Source organism: Patella vulgata, chromosome 6, assembly GCF_932274485.2.
Source record: "Patella vulgata chromosome 6, xgPatVulg1.2, whole genome shotgun sequence".
Taxonomy (NCBI): domain Eukaryota; kingdom Metazoa; phylum Mollusca; class Gastropoda; family Patellidae; genus Patella; species Patella vulgata.
This window is the reverse complement of record NC_065884.2, coordinates 18,730,931-18,756,502: the sequence shown is the minus strand read 5'-3', so window position 1 is coordinate 18,756,502 and position 25,572 is coordinate 18,730,931. Positions and strand designations below refer to the sequence as shown.

The window sequence follows — 25,572 nt, the reverse complement described above, 5'->3', positions numbered from 1 at the left end:
ACAGGTCTACAAGAAAATATGGTCACACATCTGAATACAAATCAGAATAATTTTTCAGATGATATTAGATCCCAGGAGACAATCTGCAGTATAAGAATTGATTTATTAGATGATAAACTAGATCTAGGTGAAAGTAATGAAAATCAGAATCCTGCCAGGAATGTACCACCTGGTTTTGAAAACAAAGTACACGAAATGGAGAAAAGTCAGGGTGAAACCAAAATAGTATCCACTAAAACAGAGTTTAATATCTCTTCCACTGAAGATGTTGTGCAGGAAAATCTTCCAAGTGATAGAGATACAGAAAGAAATTTGAATTCAATTCCAATCCAAACCGCAGAACATTTTGAAACCAAAATTAATGATTCCCAAGAGCAAGTGGGAGTGACCTCATCACAAATAAACACTGAAGATATAGAGGATGGACAAGATGTTATGAAGAAACCTTCCTCAGAAGAATTGGCAAGTTCGGCCAAGGTTATTGGGGAAAGTGATATACCTGATAATGCCTCAGTTAATGAAGGTCTACTTAAAGCTGTTACAACACAACTCATTCAAGATTATCCTGATCTAGTATCTAATTTAACGTATCTACAGGCCTTGGCTGTCAATCAAACATTATTATTGCAGTCATTTATTAACAGTGGCAATGAAGATACTAGTAGTCAGCCAGTAAACACTATCTACCCAGGTCAGAAACCACCTCAAACTGATCAGCCAACAATAAACCCTAGTCAGCAGCCAGTTACAGCTAATCAGTCAACAATAAACCAAGATCAACAAACAATAAACCCTAAACAGCAACCAGCTAATCAGGCAACAATAAACCAAGGTCAGTCAACAAACCCTAGTCAGCAACCGCTTCACATTAATCAGCCAAAAAGTCAGCAACCAGTTAATCAGCCCACAATAAACCAAAGTCAGCAACTGGTTCAACAAGGTCAGCAACCGGTTCAAGCTAATCAGTCCACAATAAACCAAGGTCAGCAACTGGTTCAACAAGTTCAGCCACCAGTTAAAACTAATCAGCCAACATTATATCCTAGTCAGCAACCAGTTCCAGCTGATCAGCCAACAACAATTCCTAGTCAGCAACCAATTGCAGCTAATCATTCAACAAGAAATCAAGATCAGCAACCAGTTCCAGCTAAACGTTCAACAAGAAATCAAGATCAGCAACCGCTTTACACTAATGAGGAACAAAACCCAAATATGCAGGTACTGCCACAATCAAAACCGGATTCAAGAAAGGCCAGAGAAACTCGACCAGTTCCAGCTAAACGTTCAACAAGAAATCAAGATCAGCAACCGCTTCACACTAATGAGGAACAAAACCCAAATATGCAGGCACTGCCACAATCAAAACCTGATTCAAGAAAGGCTGGAGAAACTCGACCACCTTTTGCTCAGGATCTTGTAACTCAGCCCGATGTACATATAAAAGCATCACATCCGCTTTGTAATTCAGATCAGAATGTTAACACTGTGCCTGAACCTAAATCAGAAATTTTAGGGCCTACATCCAAGCCACCTGTGAACCTGTTACAAGATCCTAATCAGCCACCTGCTCAGCAGTATTCATCTGTGCTTCAAACTCCGCATTATTCTACATCTCATCAATCAAGTATCCAGAAAACGACTTCTCCAACAACTAACACTCAGCTTTCTAATTCTATGCTGCCAACACATCAGAAAGCTAGCTCGCTGCAATCCAGTCCTCAGCAGTCTATAACACCTCCAAAACCAGCATTTTTTCTTCCATGCCCTAATCATTTTTCTGGGCTACCAACACCAGAAAAACCTTACCTCCTATCACCTACCTGTCTGCTACCAACACCTCAGCAACCCGGATATATAAGTCCAAATGTTTTACAAAATGCCTTTTATTCTCCAAGGTTGAATAACCCATCCATGATTTCAGCTGGTCTGAGACAACCTCAGATGACCACTCTACCTGATGCTTCCTATCAATGTCCATCACCAAGACAGGTTACATCCAATACTGGCATCAGATTCCCTGTTAGAGCACCATTGTCTTCATCAGATACCAATATTGGTACAAGTTTACATCTTCAGTATCCAATGAAGGCTGTACGATCGATAAGACTACAAGCTCCCCAGCAGACTGGAGAATCTCCAACTAAGACCAGTCCTTCTGTACTGATGTCAAAGATGGATTCAATAAATGTTGATTCAGAAACTGTTGGCAACCATGAAATATCTCGGAAAACATCTGATGGCACCACAGAAAAGGCAAATAAACCCAAACCATTGATGTCATTGCATTGTGATTCTGTATTATTGGAACATCCAAGTAATATAGAATTTTCGAACACGAGTTCAGTGTTTGGTAGTCCGAGTTCTGTTGCATCTCTAGATAATGGATATAATAGTGGAAATAAAGGTAATCCTGCAACTCGATCAAAACGAAGAAAATGTAATAAAACATTACTTTCTGATAATGAAAATAAATTATTCCCTGGAGTAAGTCAAACCCTAGATGCTTGGGATCAGGAAGTCGACCCATATCCGGAAACATTTAAATTTAATGTTGATTTAAAAAGACCGCTCAACTTCGGTGAAAATTCATCAGGATTATCAGATGTTACTAGAGATACACAGGCTAGCCAATTACTGTCCAACAAAGTAAAACAACCCACAAAAAGAGTTCCCTCAGAGAAAAAGATGTCCGAAGAAAAAAATCAGAGACCAGAACAAAGCAAGTTAAATACAGAATTTTTAGGTCGGTTACTAAGACATGCTGAATCGAGTAATAAACGTAAAGATAAAAGTAATAGGGATATACATGGAGGTATAAAATGTCAACTTTTGGTATAATGTCAACTTATGGTTACTTTAAGATTTCTCTGAAGTTGTAACATGATAATTGCTACTTGAAATTATAATAACTGAATTTTCAAACCTATTCTAGAAGAAAAATAATTTTTTCAGAGAAAGTGGTCATGATTTTAAATTAAATTTATATCTTTAGGTACAGATAGTAAACTAATTAACACAAAAAAAAAGAACTTTATGATTTGTATTAAAAGTTTTATTTACTTACAGGAAGGTCTGAAACGAAACAAGAATTGAAATACGAAGAAGAGCCTGTTGATGAGTGGCAAACAGTACCGGTAAGTGATTGTTGGTTAATGGACAGTAGATCATAAATTGTGTCATGTGCTATTCTCATCCAGTTACTAATGCCGCTTAAACAATTTAACTACTAGATATATTTTTTGTGTGTGCTCTTTCACATAATTGCCCTTGACATGGTCAAAAATAATTGTAAATTTGAAACTTGGTATGTCGGGTCTCATCGTTTGAAAATCTCAGAAGAGCATAAATACACTCCTGATAAAGTTCAGGAGAGTGATTTGCACTCCTCACTTTAAGATAAATTAAATCTTAAAAATATTCTTTAGCTATTATATTGTCTAGGTATGTTTTGCTTATTTAAATGAATAAACATTCAAAAATCTGAGATGTTTTTTCATTTGTATTTCTTTATCTAGTAATAAAATTAAAACTATTATAATTTATCAACTTAAATAAACTTTAGCAACAGCAATTACTGACAAGATATATAATAAAATATTAAAAAGGTAACACTTGTAAAATTACAAAGTTTGACTCTTCACGTCAACGGAAGAGTGAAATGTTTTCTTTTCCAAAACTTTAATAATTATTCCAACATCAAAAGCCAAGAAATTTATTTAGGTCATCGATAGTTTCACTGAGAAAATAATATGAAATAAACAATTTGATTCATAACGAATAATATACTGAGCGCCATGGAAAGCGCATCACTTTTTTTTCCCAAATATTTTATTACTAGGTGGTTTTGTATGTATAATATTCACGTGCAGCATTGTGTGTGAGCCCTTTAAAAGCATGTTTTCAACTTAATGTGCAGTACATGAACTGTGAAACGTCAATCTGTCGTAAAGCTAGAGATGCCGAGACTTAGCTAGAGATGCCGAGACTTACTGAAAATCAACGGAATGAAGCCATTGGAATGTCCAGGGCTGGCATGTCTACACGTGCTATTGCCAGACACTTCATTTGTCATCAGTCCACTATTGTAAGGTTGGTGGAACGTGTTCGAGTTACTGGATCAACACGTGACCGTCAACGTCCTGGTCCACAACGTGTTACAACCCAGACTCAAGACCGCTACATCCGGGTCACTCATCTGCTTGACAGATCCGCCCAGCGACTCGAACAGGTGCAGCAGTCGTCGGAAGACAAGGACCAGTAAGTGCCAACACCGTAAGACGTCGTCTAAGAGAAGTAGGACTCTGTGCACGACGAACTTATGTTGGAGCTATCCTCAGGGCTCATCACCGTCAGCGGCGTTTGATATGGGCTCAAGGACACCAGACATGGAGAAGAGTAGACTGGCAAAGTGTGCTCTTCAGTGATGAGAGTCGCTTTCATCTGTATCACGCTGATGGCCGTCAACGTGTGTGGAGACGTCTTGGGGAACGTCTTGCAGACTGCTGCGTCTTCGAAACGAATCGATGGTGTGGGGGAAGTGTAATGGTGTGGGGAGGCTTCACATTTCATCACCGGACCGCCCTGTAGCCTACGGTGATGATGTCTTGCAACCAATTGTTGTTCCAATGTTTCTAGCGCACCCACAACTTCAGCTCTTCCAACAGGATAATGCATGTCCGCATACCCCCCGTTTTAGTATGGACTACCTGGCTGCTAACAACATCAATGTCTTGGACTGGCCAGCCATGTCTCCGAACATGGCACCGATAGAACATGTCTGGGATGAGATTGGACGCCGTCTGTATCGGAGACCACAGACGCACACCATTGCTGCTTTAGAAGCTGCTCTTGTCCAAGAATGGAACAATTTGCCCCAGGCCTTCTTTCAAACATTGGTAAATTCCAAGCGACGTCGCTGCAGAGCGTGCGTAAGACCCCGTGGAGGACACACGCGCTACTGACATCTGTGTCATACTTTTGGTTTTGACCCCTCTGACTTTGTACCGTTGATTACAGATTAAACATCCATAAGTGTACAAATGTGTTGTTATTGATGTGTTCCCATTTGAATATTGTTCACAATAAGAAGCAAAATGAATAAGATATGTTTACAGGATCATTTTGTTATACGAAAAACTAAGTGATACATTTTCCATGGCGCTCAGTATATAAATATTACTCGTACATCAACCAAGCACATGCTGTATTTCCTTCTTATTATATCTCGTCAGTCTTGCTTATCAATAGTTATTCCAGCATCATAAGCCAATAAATTTATTTAGGTCATCAATAATGAAATAAACAAATTGCTTCATAACGAATATAAATATTACTCGTTCATCAGTCGAGTCTGCGCAATATTTCCTTCTTAGACCCGGTATTAGTATTTTACGCATCCTGGCACAATTTCTAATTTTTTGGACCACAAGAACAGTGCCGGTTAATCTATCGTAGTGGGGGTGGGGGAGGGGCATTTTGGGCGTGTCTCTTAGGGGTAACCCACTGCACAAACTGTCTGGCAGTGGTCATTCATGATTCCTGTGGTGGTACTGAACAACTCCAAAGCTGGTTTAGGTGGTACAGATTTCAGCTAATTTAGCCTAGCTGTGGACTGGAAATTAGATAACTCTTGTCAGGGATACTCTACCACTACAAATGTCTGACAATTACATAGCTATGTCAGGGGTAACCCACCACTAGACATGTCTGTTAGAGTGTTTTTGTAATACCAGAAGATGCACGGTACACTGCTGTACGATTTTCATGTGTTACACTTTTGAGCTAATCTAGCCTAGTTGGGGGGCATAGCATTTTGGGCGTGGAATACCACACCCACCACCAGAAACCCGGCAGACATACATTCTGATGATACCAGATATACATGCATTGATACCATATGGCAAAAAATTGGTACACTTTTCAGCTAGGTTAACCCCCAGGCTCCCGTTCTATCTCGCGTTATCTTGCACATCAAGTCTATTGAGTAAAACAGGTGCAAGTCAAAGATGGGCTGTCTATCGATAAGGTACAAGATTTGAAAACATTGTAAACATTGACAAGATGAGAGCGTGAAAAAAGGTGAAGCACGCATTTATTAAAATATTTATTTCTATTTTTTTTTCAATGTGGCAAGCACGATTATAATGCTCCAAAAAATAATTTTACGTTTGCTCTGGAGTGTGATTGCACTCCTCAAAACGCAAGGCCTGGTATGTGTACATATATAAATTGTTTCAACGATAGTAAATGATTGCTTTTGAAGTGAAAAACTAACACCTTAAACAAGAACTCAAATGCATGTTTTCTCTAATAATTAGAAACAGATTTATTGCCTTTGATTTACTTTTAGAATCTGGTAAATGCACCGGTCGTAAAAGTTAACCTATCTATATCCATATCATATCCAAACTAAGAAATTAAGTTTCAATTTTTTTTCTTGTTGAAAGATCAGTAAAAAGAACAAAAAAAGCAAGCAAGATTCTCCAAAGGCACCAACTGCAACAACCAGTAAGAAGATACCAGGCCTACATTCAAAAAACGACGGCCAGAGTACCTTTGAAAATTTAGTTCGTATTCTATCTGTGAGGATTCCTAACGTAACAAGGTAAATTCTACATAAATGTATACCTTGGACTTACGTATAGGGGGTAGTGTCTATTGTGACACAGATTGTCTACTTTAAAGTCTCTAACTCAATATCATCCAAAGTCTTCCACATAGAAAACACGAATTATTTGTCAATTTTAATCAACATTGATATTGTGATCTTATCGGGAAAAGATGGGCTTCTGATATCAATATTTAAGACCAAATAAACATTTTACTATTGGTACACGGATATATACTCAGCCAAATTAAAAACTTGACACTAATGAGTGTCAACAAAATTTTTTTTCTGGTAAGTCAAATAAATTTTAAAGTGTTTCTAACGATAGTAAGTAGTAAGAAGCCTTTAATTTCATAAAATTGTAAAGTCACGTGGATCACGTGACTTTTGAGCATATAAAGATGAAAAACATGTGCAAACACAAAATCGTGAGGTCAATCGATGCAAGTTTGCTTAAACTGAACGCGCACACGTAACTTGAACTGGAAAAACAAATTAAAATTGTTATTTTCATCTTTGTTAGAAAATGCAGCGCCTTTCAAATGTAGAACGTCTACGTGCTATAGGTAGGCTCTAAACACTTTATTCCGATTGTTCTCCAAGTCTGTGAATTTCATTTTGGGGGGTACTGTGACATCACAAACGTTATCAATGTCAAGGACTTTCGGCGAGACGTATTCTTGCTTTCTGTTGATGTCAAGGTCGTCTGTGCACAACATAACACTAAAATAGTTGCCTTAAACCAAATATTAAAAATCTAGTCCCAAAAATCCCGAGTGTCAAGTTTTTAATTTGGCTGAGTATATGTACAATAACGCGTTTCAGCGCCATTTGTAATAAGGGACGAGAAAGAACAAGGCTAGACATATTCCACAAGTCATGTTAAATGGTAACGCCATATTTTATCTGGAGAGCATGCGCTATGGAATAACCAGACGCTCAACTGAGACTTTTGGCATATTTCGCCGAACATAACGGATTTGAAATTGGAGTAAAAATGGAAAAGATTAAATGTAAATCAGTCTATATACTTGTTGTTGTTGTTAGTTAGTTGTATTTTACGTCCGCTTCCACCGAGGTGATATCGCAGACAATAACATGTTATGTATTCAAGGTGCAATAATTTACAATGTGATTAGTGAAAAAGAGGATAATTAGGTTTTTATATATATGTACAGAAGACAATAGATAACAGAAAGAGACATGAGATAACAGGTGTAAAGAATAAAAAGGTGCCAGTGGACGTTTACAAAACAGACGAATTTGTAACAAAACAGACATGAATGTGGACGAACATTTGGACAGGGACAAACATTTAGACATAGTATGTACATATATATATATATTTAGGTCGTTTTCGTCGGTCTGGTCGATTTTTTCGGTTGAATGGCAGGGCGGTGCAACTCTTCCCTGGGGCTTGTTGGTGAGTGTAAGGCCTGGACCATTCTTCCTTCCATTTGGTTTTGTTGTCCGGTATGGTGGTTGATTTCGTCATTATTTCTGTTGTTCATTCCTTTGTTGATGGTTCTCTGAAGGAAGAATCCAGCGCCTGAAAAGAGAAAGCTAGAGAAAAAAGAGTAGCTGGTCTTGTGATGGGTTTGTTTTTATTTCGTCTAGTAAGGCTTCGGGGGGGGGGGGGGGGCTGGGGTTGGGGTTGGAGAGAAAAAAAAAAAAAAAATTGCATTTATGGCAAGTTAGTATGATATACATTCAATCAAAATTTATTAGGAGTTAATAAATACAATAATACATATATGGTGGCTTAATATGATCTACAATCAATACTTATTTAGTCAAATAAATAAAAAGTGTAAAAAATATTTCAGGGTGTGTAGCGTTTCCCTCTTATGGGGACATTTTGGCGCTAACACCCTGATTCATTAATTGATAGTTTTATTTGTGGTGTAGAACAGGTGGCGATTCCCTCTAGGGGACGTTTTTTCGCTTCATCCTACATTGTATAATTTGATTTATTAATTTTATCGGAGTTTTATTAGTAGTGTAGGGTGGTTTACGCTTCCTTCTAGAGGACATTTTTACGTTCCGCCCTACTGTTTAATTGATTAATTTTATTATTTTATGTATTTCGTCATGCCTATATTTATTAGTAGTGTAAGGGCGGTTTACGCTTCTTTCTAGAGGACATTTTTACGTTCCGCCCTACTGTTTAATTGATTATTTTATGTATTTGGTGATGCCTATATTCTCAATAAAATCCCAGACAAGCTGTGATGTCCAGTATCTATCGTCAGGTTGTGGAGAAAGGAGAGATTTGAGACAGAGAGTTTTTCCCCTCTATGCTAGATTCTTTATCACGGATTGACGTTCTATGTTTAATTGATTACAGTTGATTAGCAGGTGTGACGTGGTCGCAATTTGTCCACATGGGCATTTAATTGGTGTAAAGGTGAAGTCTTTAATTACGTTTATCGTTTTGAGCCTCGTGATGAGTTTGCATATTTTGATTGAGGGATGATTGATGTAAACCTTGTCTACAAGATTGCTATCAATTTGATAGCGATGAGTATTTTCTTGTTTTAGACGGGTTTTCCATGCATTTTTAATTTTATCTTTAGCTATGCTTGTGAATTCCTGACAGCTGTATTCTAAATTTTCTATATCGTTTAGTGACAACCCTTCCTTGGCTAGTTTGTCAGCTTGTTCGTTGCCAAAAATATTGATGTGGGAGGGGATCCATGCAAGGACTACCTCTCTCCCATTATTCTTGAATTTTTGATTTAGGTCCCTAACTTGATGGATTATGTCCTGTCGGTATTTGGAGGAATTTGATTCTATGGATTTGATGCTACTCAAGGAGTCAGATAGGATTACGGCTTTTTGGTATGTTTGCGTGTCTAGCCATTCCATTGCAGTTTTGATGGCCATCAGTTCTGCGGTGTACACAGAACAGTGTTCTGATATCCTTTTCCTGATGTTTAGTTTTGCTTTGGGTATGAATAAGCCGTACCCTGTTGAACCCTGTGTATTGTTTTTTGATCCATCTGTGTAGATTTTGAGATGATCCGTCCATTTGGTGTCAATTAATTCTAATGCTAGTGCTCTAGCCTCTATGGGATCAGCGAGTTTGTTTGTGACGTCACTTAAGTGCATGTTAATGATAGGGTCGCTTATTTGCCAAGGTGGAGTGACGGGGTAGGTTTTTGTCTCAATAATTGTTCCTTTCAAACTGTGCTTGTTTAAGATATCGTTTGACATTTGCCCGAATGTCATAGGGCGAGTGTTTTTCCGGGAGCCTATTCGTTGAAATTGTTGGAGGCACTTACATGTCGGACATCTTTCTTTTAGCATTTGTAGTTTACCCCAATACTTGAGTGACAGTTCCTCACGCCTTAGATCAAGCGGAAGCTCTCCCATCTCGTGTAATAGGGCAACTGTTTTGGTTCCTATAGCTGCTCTCGTTACTAGTCGTATTGCTTTACTTTGTATTGTGTTTAGTCTATTGAGTTGTATATCACTTGCATTTGCATAAGCCAGACATCCATAGTCGATTACCGAGCGGATGAGTGCTCTGTATATTAATTAACATAAGAGTGCTCCTATCGGCGCCCCATTGCATCCCTCTGATATATTTCATCATGTTGAGTGTTTTCGATGTGCGACTTACTATGCCATCGATATGAGGCTTCCAAGATAGTTTAGAGTCGAATGTCATGCGAAGAAATTTGGCCTCTGTTTTAAATTCAATTTTCGTGCCGTTTAGATTTAAATCAATTTTCCTATTGCTATCGGTCGGATAGAACAGCATTGCTACTGTCTTTCCCTCTGATATTTTAAACCCCCATTCATTAGCCCACTTAGAAATTTGTTCTAAAGTGTATTGCAGTGATTTTTTGATTTTGCCTATATCCTTTGATGCTTTCCAGAACGAGCTGTCATCTGCGAACAGCGCCGATTCTGTGTCCTTCCCCCCATAACTAGGAAGATCATTTATCATTATGTTGAAAAGTATTGGACTGATAACGGATCCTTGTGGTGTTCCGTTTTCCATTTTGATTTTTTCGCTCAGACAGTTCCCTACGCGTACTCGGATATGCCTATCACTGAGAAAGGCTTCTATCCACTTGTACATTCGGCCTTTGATTTTTGCGTTGTGGAGTTTGTGTAAAAGACCGTCCACCCATACAAGGTCAAAGGCCTTTGTTAAGTCGACAAAAATTGCACAAAGGTATTGTTTGGCTGTGAATGCTTTGGAGACCTGTAGACCTGTCGGAGCAGTAGCCACTTTGCCGATTTGTGAAGATATTATTGCTTTCACAGTGATACTTAAGTCCGTTTGTAATTATTGTTTCTAATGTTTTGCATAGAGTCGATGTGAGACTGACTGGACGATACGACGTTGTTTCATTTTTGTCTTTATTGTGCTTACACAGGGGAATGACTGAGGCAGTCTTCCATTCTTGTGGTGTTTTTCCTTTAGACCATGAGAGATTAAAGATATCTAGGACTAACGTCAATGCTTTCTCGGGTAGATTTTTTAGCATTGTGTATTTCACACAATCTAGCCCTTCTGCACTGTCAGATTTAGCCCGCAATGCTTGTTTTAGCTCATCTATATTAATGGGACTATTGAGGTCTGTCTCGTCTGCGTCTTTGTGCATTATTTTACGTTGTATCTGGTCTGACCACCAAGGTTTGGGGGACTTTCTGGTTGTTTCTTTTGTTCGGGGGATGGCTTGCTCTGCTGAGCCGATTATTGCCCTAGTGAGATTGTTTGAAAAAGTGTCTATGTTATCATGCCCTAACGACTCAAAATCCCAGCAATTGCACAAGTCTTTATATAGTTCCCAGTTTGCCTTTTCCATTTTCCACCTAGCCTGACATTTTACGCTTTCTGTGTTGGCGGTGCAAGCTATAGTGGTATGGATTGCTACATGGTCGCTGCCTAATGTCTCGTTCCCTATTCCCCAATTGCATTGGGGAACAGATTACATTATTATATGCATTGCAACCACAGATTGTCTAATGTTATTAGTGGTAGTGTATTGCAAGCACTATCATAGTAGTGTATAACGACCACAGATTGTCTAATGTTATCTTAGTAGTGTATAATGACCACACATTGTCTATTGTTGTCTTAATCAGTCAGTGGTGGTGTATTGCAACCACAGATTGTCTAATGTTATCTTAGTGGTAGTGTATTGCAACCACAGATTGCCTATTGTTATCTTAGTGGTAGTGTATTGCAACCACAGATTGTCTATTGTTATCTTGGTGATAGTGTATTGCAACCATAGATTTTCTAATGTTATCTTGGTGGTTTATTGCAACCACAGATTGTCTATTGCTATCTTATTAGTGTATAATGACGACAGGTTATTGCAACCACAGATTGTCTATTGTTATCTTAGTAGTGTTTAACAACTGCAGGTTGTCTATTGTTATCTTAGAGGTAGTGTATTGCAACCACAGATTGTCTTTAATGGCAGTTTATTGTGATCACAGATTGTCTTTTGTTAGACTGAAGAGTAACTTCAGGTATATTCTTTTTCTTTTGAAGGCCAGATATTTTATATGTGTTCAGTGAAATTCGTAAAAAGAGAGGCACGTTAAAAGGAATGCCACTTCAAGATATTGTCAAGGAAGGAAGATCTATTCTGGATAGAAAAACAGAAAAAGAATCTCTTGTAAGTAAAGACTTTGATTTTAGTTTGTGTAAATAAATATTTTGATAAAACTAAGAAACTATATTTTTTATACGTCCTCATTTATAATATGGACGTATATTGCTGTCGCCCCTGTCTCTGTGGGTTTCTTACAGGCCGCAATTCTTAATGGATTGGATATTCTTTATTATTTTTAGTGCATTCCAAACCCCCACTGGCAGATCCACGCCCAATTTGTTTGTGGACACTCTACAGGTCACAATTTTTATCCAATTTTGACGAAACTTGAATATAGGTCTATCTCCCAAAGATATCAGTGCCTTTCGATATTGGCACGTATTGGACCATAACTTCATTTATTATGGCCCCTGATTGTATGAAAAATCACGTTTTTAGCTTGTGGACACTCTATAGGTCACAATTTGTATTCAATTTTGATGAAACTTGAAATACATGGTTCCTTTCGATATTTGCTCATATCGGATCGTAAATTCCTGAGTTATGGCCCCTAATTGTATGAAAAATCGCATTTTTATCTTGTGGTTCTTCTAGAGGTCACAATTTTTATCCGATTCAAAAAACCATGTGAATGTATCACTGGTTGAGTTTGAATTTCGTGAAAATCGGACCAAAATGGCCGTCCCGCGTATGCAAATAGTATAAAAGGTTGTGGACCCTCTATAGGCCACAATTTGTATCCAATTTTGATGAAACTTTAAATCTAAAGATCTTGGTTCCTTTTGATAATCGCGTATATTTAAACGTTGCTTCCTGGATTATGATCCCTGATTGTTCGAAAAATCACATTTTTAGCTTGTGGACCCACTAGATATCACAATTTGTATTCAATTTTAAAAATGGGTTAAATATATCACCGTTATACATCAATGAAGGTTGAGTTAAATAAAGGTAAGTCAGGCTTACCACATAGATTATATATATTTCTCTGTGTAATTGATAATGCAAAATTTACTAACATATATATCTTGGATTTAGAGTGGTGTGGTGAATGCATATAATAATGGAGGACAAAAATCTGCTCTACCACCAAGATTCAAAAGATTATTGAAAAAAAATTCTTCAGAGGTAATGCAATGTTTTTGTTCTTCATTTCATTGCTTTAGTTTAAATGGCAGGCTTCTTTTTGTTAGTTGTGCATGTCGAAGGGCCTGGTGTCTAGTCATTCAGATGGAACACACTGGTGTGCACATAAAAGAACCCTTGGCAGGTGGAATTTAAAAGGAACTGTCAGTTACTCAGGGCTTGCCACCATTAGGCTGGTGACAAGTAGATTACGACTCGCCCAAATATTGACTTGTGCGATTGAGTTTAGTACATGCGTAATTACTAGCGCAGAATGATTTGCGTGGGTAGCCATTTCCTGTGGCAATTGTTAAGTGTGTTGACAGGATTTAGCAACAAACTGCATCACTAGATTTGCAAAAGAAAAACAATGGATCCAAAAGATGGCTGGTGAGAAGAGTTGTTACAGAACGACAACAAATTTCTATATCTGCTTCACTCTTAATTAAGCAGACTTGAGAAAGGGCATCATCTTAAAACAGTTGGATGGTACTGCTTGAGAGTGAAAATTACTCAATCGGTCAAGAAACGATAAATTATGTCTCATGCACAGTTAATATTTATTTAAAATTTGTGAGAGTACTTACCATTAATAAACAAATGAGTTGTATCATGTACAATAAACAGCTGCTACAATATTCTTTGTTTCAACAACTTTTTGTCCCCCACCTTTCGAAGAAAACAGGGACTATTAAAATGGATCTGTCCGTTATTGACACAATAACCCAGCTTCTAATTGAATAAGAATGTTCAAACTTGGTGCAGGTGATTTTTAGGTGCATGCCTTGATGGAGTTCGAAGATGAGCATTTTCTGCTTAGGGTAAGTAGAGATAAGCAATTTGATTGGTTGATGCTTTGGGACACGATAACTTTAGTTCTAATTATGCGAGAGTGATGAAACTTGGTGTATAGTTTCATTACATCAATACCTTCACTAAGTTCGATAATGAGCATTTTCTGCTCAGGGTAAGAGGAGCGATAAGCAATTTGATTGGTCGAGACTATGGGAATACAATAACTCTCCATCTAATTGAGATAGAATGTTCAAACTTGGTGTAGGCATTCATTAGGTGAATGTCTTGATGGAGTTCGAAGAAGAGAATATGCAATTTGATTGGTTCTAATTAAGTGAGAGTGATGAACATTTTATGCTTAGACTAAGTATAGACAATCAGTTTGATTGCTCAGTACTTTTGAAAAAGGTAAATAATGTGCAATTAATCAATATGTGTCATCTATTTATTTTGTGATTTCAGCCGGGGTCATCAGCTCTACTGTTGGCTTGTTTATTGTGTATTCACCTACAACTATATGTTTACAGAGCATTCAACTGGGTGTTAATTTGTTTATATACGATAAAATAATTGAATACAAATAAAATATTTAATGTTATGTCAGGCATTTACACTATATGTATATCAGTATGTATATCATAAAAGACCACAATCCTTTTAGCATTTTAAGTGATGAAAAGTGTTTAAAATTTGCATTTGTTAAAATAACACACTCCCCCAGTTCAGAAAAGTACTAATTTCATCTGTGAATGTGAACAGTTTGGTATCTTAATTTAAAGACATTTGTTATATGTATTTTAGTTACCAGTTGTATCGGTTAAAGCCATATACCCATACCATTTTTATATATATATATATATATATATATATATATATATATATATATATATATATATATATCGTATTTGTAATATTTTGTATACATTATTAATATCTGAAGACGCCCATAGAAGGCAGACAGCTAGCTTATATGATTTAATGTATGTCAGAATGAAGTAAAGTGGAGAATTTTTTATCTGGACGGATTTTTTTATGCATTTATCTACCGTAAACAAAGAAGTACTTGTACTTTATTTTCTTTAATATATATATATATATATATTTATAATATTTATATAAGTTAACAGTTGTATCAGTTAATGTCATCTGTTTTATATATTTAGTTACCAGTTGTATCGGTTAATGAAGAAGGTGAACTTTGTGTTATATGTTGTGATGAGTTAATCATGGAAAAAACAAAAATCTTAGATTGTGGTCATGAATTTCATAGTATGGTGAGTATTATAACTAACCCTTTGAATGTTTACAAAATAACACAAAAATGAAACCCTCTTGCATCATATTTTAGTTGGGGATTTTCTGAGAACCAGAATATTTTTTTGTATGGCCTAATAATGCATTTATAGAGCACCTGAAATCCACAACAACTTCCTTCGTAATGGTACTGAAGGTAGTATTTATTGGTTAATATAAAGTTTTGCTTTGAAAAAATTTGATTTAATGTCGATTTGACTTGGTATTAACCAGTTAGAGTAGATTTTAACCAGTTAGAGTAGATTCGAGCCAAGTCAGTGTTCAAGTATTTAATTTGTATATGCTGTACATTTACATACAAATCTTCAGAATTTCATTTGAAAAAAAGTTACTTGGGTGTTCGCTAGGGCATCCACTGATACGCTATGCTTAAAGCTACATTCCCAGAAAAGTATTTATCGGGTGGTTATTTCCAATAAAAGTATGGCAATTTTGGTATATATGGAAAGTAGAAATATCCAATCTTACTAGAAAAGTACTGGATTCCCTGAAAAACACTCATGGCACGCATACAGGACAAAAATGTACGGGTTTCCCTAATCGACAGCCCAACAATTAGGAGTGTCTGCACACGTGACATCGAAGGTTGCATGCGGAGATTGAGCGCTTGATGTACATGTTGATAAACTTTATGAAGAGTTAGATGTACAACACCTTCTGAGATAAAAATCACGGAAAAAGATGCGGGCAGTGAATAATCCGGGGAATTTAAATAGTCAGTGATAAAGGCAACATCGTCTTTTGTATGCAGTGAATTCTCTGACATTGCACCCGTTGTGTCACGTGACACAAACATGACCTCTTTTGATGGAGTTTTTATAGCCTGGTATTCCTTGACAATTGCAATGTTTTGAGAAAGATTTGAAGCAAAATTATGATAAATTAATTAGTTTGAATATGTTTTTAGTACAAATATATCATCAAATCCCCCAGTTTGTACCCGGGAATGTATCTTTAAGCCAACCACACAGTATCAATTAGTAATCCAGGTCATCAAGACATTTTTTTGCTACAATTATGTCTTGAAAGGTTATGTCCTGGTGATTTGTGTTCAAGTAATTATTAACATATAAATTTTTAGAATTATCCATTTTTGTTGCTTTGTTGCTTGGATATGATTATTTTAAAAACAAAAGATATCTTCGCAGGATAACTCCAGACAAGGTTTGAGTTAATCAAATGTGGTTTAAATGGTCCATTGGTTTTATATCCAAAACTGACTCAAAACACTCTAAATTGCACTATGATTAGGATTTTTGGTAGTCAACGCTCTTTTGGTTGAGTTAGTTTTGTCTATAGCAACTCAGATCCCAAACTTTAAATGACCCAATGTCAAATTAAATATTATTGAGAAAAGTGACTACATAGTACAGTGCAATATGAATATATATGGTATAATATATTTCTTTTCTTTTTGTTTCTAGTGTATTAGCGAATGGGTTTACAAACATGAAAGAACCTGTCCTACTTGTCGTCAGATAGCTTTATTTCCAGAAGAATTTCCACATCTTCAAAAATCTTCACATAAATAGTGCTGTAAATAGTTGTGTATATAGTTGATCAAGTAGGCTACAATGTCTATAGCTAAGATGTACATATTGTATCATCTATTTTATTATTTTTTTCCTGTTTCAATCAAAAAATACTTTGAGAATTCCAGTCTTAAAATCATGTGCTATTTTATTTTATTTTTTTTTATTTTATTTGTCAATTTTTTATATTAAATATGATAAGAGAATATTATGTTTTTGTTGCTTTTATAGAGAATCTACCAGGAACTACTACAAACTTCCAACAATTCATTCTGACATAGCTTTGCTTAAAAGATAAATTCATTGTTAACCCTAATCTTCCATCTGTGATTTCTCAGACTAATCTGGCTTATAGTTGATTATAAACTGTTTGGTTTACGTTCAACTGACTCCTAATATTTATGAAGCTACCCAAAAAAACTACACTGGATGTAGTGTCTCTTCTAAAAATGTATTTTTTACCAATTATTTGGCATTTGCTTGCTTTTTGGTCATAGCATTTCAGTGTGGCTTTACCTGTGGCTGTCCATTGGCTTGTTAACGCAATAGAGGCTACCGTTCATAACAGAGTTTCATATGCCCATATTATGTGACCCATGTCAGTCCGTTAACAATAAGCTTACAGCCTCTCATGCCAGAGTTAGCTCATGTTTTCAGAAAACATATATTATTAAACCACAGTAACCTGGAGAAATTGGTGGTGCACATAATGTCCTGTGGCAGTGTTCTAAATTCTCCCATACTACTAATTAAGGGTTGTTAAATATCAGTGAATGAAACATTATTCCTGTACCTTCCAAAGGGTGCTGCATGGAAATGCCACAGTCTTGACGAAATTCCCCCAATCACATTGCACATGTAACCATACAAACCTATTTATTGTATGTTAGTCTCAAAATCACCTAAGTAAGTTGTCTGTGAGAGATTAAATCCCATTACATTCTATATTCACCAAATTACAAATTGATGAAAGATCAAACCTTGTTTATTTATCCAGAAATTGCCATTTTAATAAATAAAACCAGTAATAAGTCATGTGATATCCTTCTCTTGAATCCATAGTAAAACATCCTGGTAGTAATGATGGTGGACCATTCTCTGTAGTAGGTGTTAGATATGTTCCATTCCACATGATACTACAGGTAGGACTGGAGGCATCCTCTATCACAGATGAAAAGAATATCACATTGATTTTCTGTAATCAAACATTTAACAGGGTGTAAAAGAAGCATCATTTCCCCAAAGTGAAATAAATCCCAGAATCACATTATCATTTACATTTTTCCAACAATATCTAATTTTTCAGGGCTTAATCCATGCATTATGTAAGAATTAGATAAAGAGCTGTCTACAATAGTTCAGAAAATAGATAATACAAAATGAATATATTGAAAATTTCATTCAGATTACTTTTTTCTGAGAGAAATTATAACGGTTTTAAGTTCTGACATCATAGCGATGGTACTTGGCCATCATATTTCAATTCGATTAAATCTCTGTCATCCGATGGTCTCGAGAGTTGATTATAGGTTTGGCATGTGAATAAATGTCGAAGCCAAAATATAGACCTGCAGATGGCAGATTTGGCTCTTAATAATGTATCTTTAAATGAAATGAAATGGGGTTTAACTTCCTACTGTTCTGCTCCTATGCTGGGCTAATGGGGACGGGCATACGCCATACAGTGTGCTATGAGGGAAATTTTGCCTGGGCAGCGGCACTATCGCCTACTCTTATATCGAATTCCAACTGCCAAGGGATCTTTTACGTGCATTCCAATGTTTGCACGGGACCTTGTTTTTTTGTCTCATCCAAAGGACTAGACAGCTGTCCTTGTCAGGTCCTCCGTCCTGCATCACTGACAAGGGGAAACCATGTCGGAAAATCGGGATGAACTTTCTTGGCCAATGCAGGGATCGAACACCCGACCTCCAGGCTAACGAGCCAGCGCCTTACCCACCTAGCCACCGTGGCTCCCATGCATCTTTAAATGAAGAAAACAAAATCAAATATTTTAGTAGCAATAAACTTCCGTCTTGGATTAAATCAAATGGCTTGATTATACTTGCATAGGACACTGTAAATACTGAGTGGAATAAAACTATAAAATAACTTATATTCCTTTTAAAGATTCATCTTTTGCAGTATTGTAGTTTGTGTTTCCAAATCCCTCTAATCATGATGAGCAGCTTTAATTAAACATCCAAGCACTGACATAATATTTTGAGATGGCGTTCTCACATGACTTAAACCTGGTTGTGTAATGTTACTGACTCGGCTGATATCAGGAAAATATGCTTGGTGGTTTGGAGAGAGTGAGAGAAATAGGGTTTAATGTCCACTTGACACAACTAGGTCATTTTGGGACTAACACATGGTTCAATTTTATTTCAATAATACGCTTGCGCGTAGGGGTCTTTAGTAGTGGGAGGAACCGGAGAAAACCCACGAGGCTGGACAGGCGATTCTACTCCTCATCACATACAACCGGGGAATCTATGACAGACCACATGATACAGCGTGCATATGCTTTTACCATTCCGCCAACCAACCCCCCCCCCCCTCCACTTGGTGGTTTGGAGATGGGATGGGGAAAAGCACGAGTTAGTTTGAAGGCAATAATAGGCAGGTCAAATTTCCCGTTGTGCAATTAAATTCCTTTAACTTCCATTCCTATGTAATTAGTCAGGCAGACAGTAAGATGCTGGCTCGCTAGTTAACCAGGTCTTCATGAGATTGGCCAAGATAGTTCCTCTGGATTTCCCATCGCGGTTTCCCTTTGTCAGTGGTGCCAAATGGGGGGGGGGGGGCTGACAAGTCTAGTCTCTCGGCAGGGACTGGAAAACAAGGTCCTGTGTACACAATGGTGCACATGTATAGAACCCTTGACAGTTGGAATTAAAAAAAAAAAGGGTAAACTGTGGCACTGCTGTATGGGCAAAATTTCCCTTGTAGTTTTAATTTCCCAATGTAGTGTGATGTTGTTACCTTCTGTCATCACTACCTTCTTGTTAATAATGAATAGAGAAGTAATTGTTTAAGAGATGATAGGCTTAAAAAAAACATGAATGAATCTTACATATTTATTGGAATCGTCCCCCTTTTCGATTTCAAACCTAAATGGCCCATTGTCACATGATCCAACTGCTATAGAATCTGAATTGTTGTATTTAATACCAGATGTTAATGGGGGAGTTTTAACAGTTGCTATACATCCACTGAAAAACATGTAATTATGTAGGATTAAATCCATTTGCTATTTAGTAAATCACTGGTTATAATTCTATGGAATACAGTTAATGTTTAAGGGTTTAATGTCCACTCGACACAAACTAGGTAATTTCAGGACTAACATATGGTTTAGTTTTATTTCAATAATTCACTTGCATGTAAGGGGTCTTTAGCAGTTGGGGGGGGGGGGGAACCGGTTGACCCGGGGGAAAACTCACAAGGTTGGACATGCAACCCTACTCCTTGTCACATACAAGCAGGAAATCGAAACCACACCACTGGACTCAATGACAGACCTTCTGATCAAACGTGCATGCGCTAACCATTCGGCTCCCAATCCCTCTTTATTTATTGAGCAAGGACTAAGCTTTATCAAGCAGAGATAAAATACGTGACAATATAAACAATACTTGATTAAAGATGACCAATCAGAGACATCCCACTAATTTCCTTGTGATGTTATTATTTTCCAGAAAAGTTTGTAGCGATTAATGTAGAGAATTTCAATAATTCATGCAGTATACTTTACCATTTAATTTCATCTTTGCAAAACAAAAAGAATAACGTAGATAACAGGCATACATACAATAAACTTAAAAATTTGACTGTCATCATTGTGAAAAAAATATTTTCGTCAGGCTTGTATAAAATCATGAAGTCAAGGTCAATGATTTTCTTAGAAATTACTACTGTTGGTGGGACTAGTTCAAAATAACATTATAAACTTTATGATTTCCAAACAATTTAATTTGAATTCTTACTTTGGATCCCAAGTGTCATTAACTGATACCAGAAATTCTGCCACCATTTTAATATCTGTACCATCCATTTCTTTTACATATATTGTTCCTTGACTTAAATTGACATTTATGAATCCATGCAAGATGAATAAAATGTTTATAACTTTATAATTATTTTCCATTATTTCACGTTACTCACACAATATTTAGTGGTCAATGCTTGTATAATATATAGCAGCTGTTTCGTAGATAACATCTGAATATCCACACATTGACTTCCTTGTTTGGAGACATCTGGCCCAATTGATATAGATAAAGCCACAATAACATAATAATGGAGGTTGTTATGTCATTTTTATACCTCCACATTGATAATGTGGACCTATTATGCTGTGGTCCCTGCGTGTGTATGTATGTATATGTCACCTACAGGCTGCTATTCTGAATGGATTGTCTTGAAACTTTTCACACCTATTCCTAATACCCTAAGGATGATCCAGATTGTTTTTGGTGCATGCCCATGTTTATCGTCTACAGACCGCATTTTTTTAACGGATCATCTTAAAACTTTGCATACTTTTTCCATATACCCTAGGATCATCGCTATTGTTTGTGGTGCATGCCCAACCCCCCAGGGGCAGAGTAACGCCTGTTTTCTCTTTGTGTGTCCTCTAAAGACTACAATTCTTATTCCTTATACCCTAAGGATGACCTATTATTTTTTGGTGCCTGCCCGACCCCCTGGGGCAGAACCATGCCAATTTTTTGTGTATGTGTGTTGCCTACAGGTGACAATTCTTGACAGATCCTTTTGAAACTTTGCATACCAATTCTTTATACCCTAAGGGTGATCCCTATTGTTTTTGGTGAATGTCAGAGCCACACCCATTTTTCTTTCTGTGTCACCTACAGGTTACAATTCTTAATGGATCGTTTTGAAGCTTGGCATATGTACTCCTTATAGCCTAAGGATGGCAACTATTGATTTTAGTGCATGTCCTGACCCCCAAGGACAGAGTCACTCCCAATTTTTGTGTTTATCATATATACAGGCCGCAATTCTGAATGGATCATCTTGGAACTTGGTTTACTTATTCTTTATACCCTAAGGATGGCAACTATTGATTTTGGTGCATGAGACGCCCCACTTGGGCGGTGCTACACACACTTTTTGTTAATATTTTGTCGGTAAATTATCTATAGGTTGCAATTATTAACAGATTTGAATCCAATTTGGCATGATCTATCATAGGGTTGTACCTATTTATATCGTTCCATATCCAACGCCCTGGGGCTGAGCCATGCCCAATTTTTGTGTTTATCTTCTACAGGCTGCCATTCTGAATGGACCATTTTGGAACTTTGCATTATTTATTTTGGTGCATGCCCCGACCCCCAGGAATGTGAATGTGTATTGCAGCAGTACTGATGTTCTTGTTGAATTTGTATTACTTTCTATTGGTTTGTTTGTCCTGATATTGAGATAAATGATGAGTATTTTCTGCAGTTAGAATTTTCAAACTTGGTGTAGGTGTTTCTTATGTTAATGTCTTGACCGATTTCGATAATGTGCATTTTCTGCTGAAGCTACATAAAATTTTTTATAAAACAACACTTTTTATGAGAAAAGTGTCACTGTCATGTACTTTATCCTTTATTGTCAGATGGTGGGATGCGACGGGAGAGGCAATCAAAGCACGAGATAATGATAAATGCATATGTGATATCACAATTCATGCTCTGCATCAATGAAATTGAATCACAATGTGATCCTATTATTTCATAATAAAAATTTATGTCAAACAGGTTGTTGGATGTTGTCTCTTTAAAAAAAAACTCAAGTGTAACAAACTGTAACTTCCTGGATTATAGCTTTAGCTTGTTGGCCCTCTAGAGGTCACAATTTTTATCTGATTTTAAATATATCATTGTTACACCCTGATAGTGATTGAGTTTGAATTTCGTCAAATGGCAGCTCCTTGAACGCAAATTGTGTAATATTATCCAATATTAAAGAAACAATGAACATTTTAAAATCAGTACATGACGATGTGTACTCTATAGAAAATAGTTTTGAGCTTCATGTGTAATGAACAAAGAGAAACATTTGCCAGAAGACAATGTGAAAGTAATTAAAAATGATTCACAGATGACAAACCAGTGGTTGCCAGGCAATATACGCCCACATTTTGCAAGAGATGGATAGAGAAAAGCTAAAAAAAATAAAAAAGTGTTTTTCGTACAATCAGCAGGGGCAATAATCCAGGAAGTTATGGCCTGAAATGCGTGAATATCGAAATGGTCTAAGATACTTGGGATATAAAGATACATTTTTAGTTTCATCAAAATTGGATAAAAATTGTGACTTCTAGAGAGTCCACAACCTTGGTATTAATACTTTTACACTAATTGCATACAGGCAGTTTCATTCCGATTTTCATGAAATTCGAACTCAACCTTCATTACGGTGGAACAGTGATACATTTATAAGCTTTTTAAAATCGAATAAAACTTGTGACCTCTAGAGGCTCCACAAGGGGCAATAATCCAAGAAGTTACGTTTGGATATGCGCGATTAACAAAAGGAGCCAAGATATTTGTGATATAAACATAAATTTAAAGTTTCATCAAAATCGAATCAAAATTGTAGCCTCTGGAGGGTCCACAATCTTGATATACCATATACTTAAACTATTTGTGTATGAGGGGCGGTCATTTTGTCCGGCAGTTTTGGTCCGATTTTCACAAAATTCGAACTCGACCATCATTAGGATGTAACTGTGATATATTGTCACAAAGTGACCTCAGGTTCTTTAACTTACTTGCCCCCTTTTCCAAATTTCCAACAAACAACACAACTAATTAATTTATTTTAAATATGTATATTGTACAATCAATTTACATATACAATTTAAGAGGTTTTTACAAAATTAAATGCTTTAAAGTTACAGTTCATTCCGGCATTTAATACTCTGTTGCTTTAATTCAATCAATCCTCCTGGTTAGCATTCAGATTAATTCTCCGTCTTAATTCCACCATCCCAATCGCGTAAGTTGTTTTTTTAAAACATTTTAAACCCGAACACAAATTCTCGGAAAACACAAAACCTTCACATATCACAGATCTATTTCTCGTATTCACCTAGACTCACTAATTGTATTAAAACTTCACCAAGATTGAAATGTACTTCACCAAGACTACATGCGTACGATTCACAAAGTTCACCAAGATTAAACTACAATATGATTCACAAGGTTACCCCTGGGTTGAAATATGATTTATATCGATCACCTAGACATTACCGGTTAAATGTTATTTCATCAAGGAACGGATTCATCACATTTAAATACATCGTATTTAATTACCAGGTTCTAAGCATCTAAAGCCAGTCATTGGTGTTACTGTAGATACTGAAAAATAGTCATGTCTGGTCCTTTAAAATCTCTCTGATCTAAGTAGAGAAAACAGCCATGTCTATCCTGTAACTTATTTTAAACCTCTCTGACAAACTTTTCTAATTCCTACACCAAGAAACTTTTAGTCACTCAAACATCCAATCAGAACTATGCACCACCTGCACATGCATCACAATCCAGACACATTCATTACTTTACACCCTCAATACCTAACTTGCTCAGACATACCAACAATCGTTCTGTAAAAACAACGCATATACATTGAAAATAATTAAACTTTATTAACCAAAACCTGTACAACCCTTAATAAATGTCTTTAAAAGAAATAAATATTCCCTTTAGCCATGTACCAAATTAATTAGGTACCCTAAATCACAGAAATAAACCATGTCACAATTATACATAGCAAATTAACATACCAATTGGGACATATATTCAAACGTTTTTTTTAAATCGGATAAAAATTGTTACCTCTACAGGGACCACAAACTAAAAACGCCATAATTCAGGAAGTTACGACAATATAGGTCCACATGAAAATGTGGGTGTATAAAAATTTCAATGTGATCCCTCTTAAATACTCTAAAGAAAGGGTGGTATAGTACATTTTCTTGATAGAATTTCTAGTACGAATCTTTTATTTGATTTGTTCATGGATGTGCTTACTGCCGTGCAATTGTGGTTTCTCAATATCTTTACAAAAACTGCACAGCCAGCAATATACCATTGATGTGTAAAATGTGTACAATATATAATATTTCCATGTGGGACAAACCTACAATGTTGAAACCATGTTCTAGTAAAACCCTTGTTCCCGAAACAACGACCACGAGTTTTGCAACATATTGACGTTGCTAGACTAGTCTGCAATTCCCGAACTTATAGCTACGTAGTCTCCCTTTAACGCAAATACATGAAAGATAGCGTCCAATCATAGGTTGTGACACACGCTCAAGTCAAACATGGCGACCTCCACATTCAACGTACATTGAACTTGGCAACTTAATTATCACTTAGCTGGAAAGTGCGAGACTTGGTATTTGCGATGATCGAGGAATCTGATAGGCTCCCCAGCAGGGTCAGTAGCCAATCGAAATTAGAGCCGGGATATGCAGGGTATTACGTACAGTGCTTGATCAGATGTACAGAGTTATAGCGAGATCAAGCCTTCTATTGAAGATGAGTAAAACCCAGTATGACCAGATACATTAGACATGAGCTAATGCTTT

The 25,572-nt window shown here is 36.6% G+C and overlaps 2 protein-coding genes across 3 annotated transcripts; one reads left to right on the top strand and one right to left on the bottom strand.

Annotated features, from left to right (window-relative positions):
• The first annotated feature begins 32 nt into the window (after positions 1-32).
• LOC126824286 (protein piccolo-like) lies at positions 33-17,118 on the top strand. Of its 2 annotated transcripts, none has more exons than XM_056101656.1 (7): positions 33-2,743; positions 3,067-3,134; positions 6,447-6,604; positions 12,126-12,252; positions 13,228-13,317; positions 15,273-15,383; positions 16,848-17,118. In XM_056101656.1, exons 1-7 carry the CDS (start codon positions 196-198, stop codon positions 16,953-16,955), a joined length of 3,210 nt encoding a protein of 1,069 aa, XP_055957631.1. In that variant the 5' UTR covers positions 33-195; the 3' UTR covers positions 16,956-17,118. The 2 variants fall into 2 exon arrangements, with proteins under 2 accessions (XP_055957631.1, XP_050409442.2); XM_050553485.2 differs by having other exon boundaries at positions 33-2,812.
• Positions 17,119-17,922: 804 nt separating this feature from the next.
• Positions 17,923-21,224, bottom strand: LOC126824669 (uncharacterized). Its single transcript, XM_050553984.2, has 3 exons — positions 20,948-21,224; positions 20,035-20,173; positions 17,923-18,150 (listed from the first exon to the last, which is right to left on the bottom strand). The coding sequence occupies exons 1-3, from the start codon at positions 21,106-21,108 to the stop codon at positions 17,941-17,943; spliced, it is 510 nt and encodes a 169-aa protein (XP_050409941.1). The 5' UTR covers positions 21,109-21,224; the 3' UTR covers positions 17,923-17,940.
• Between the last annotated feature and the right edge of the window lie 4,348 nt (positions 21,225-25,572).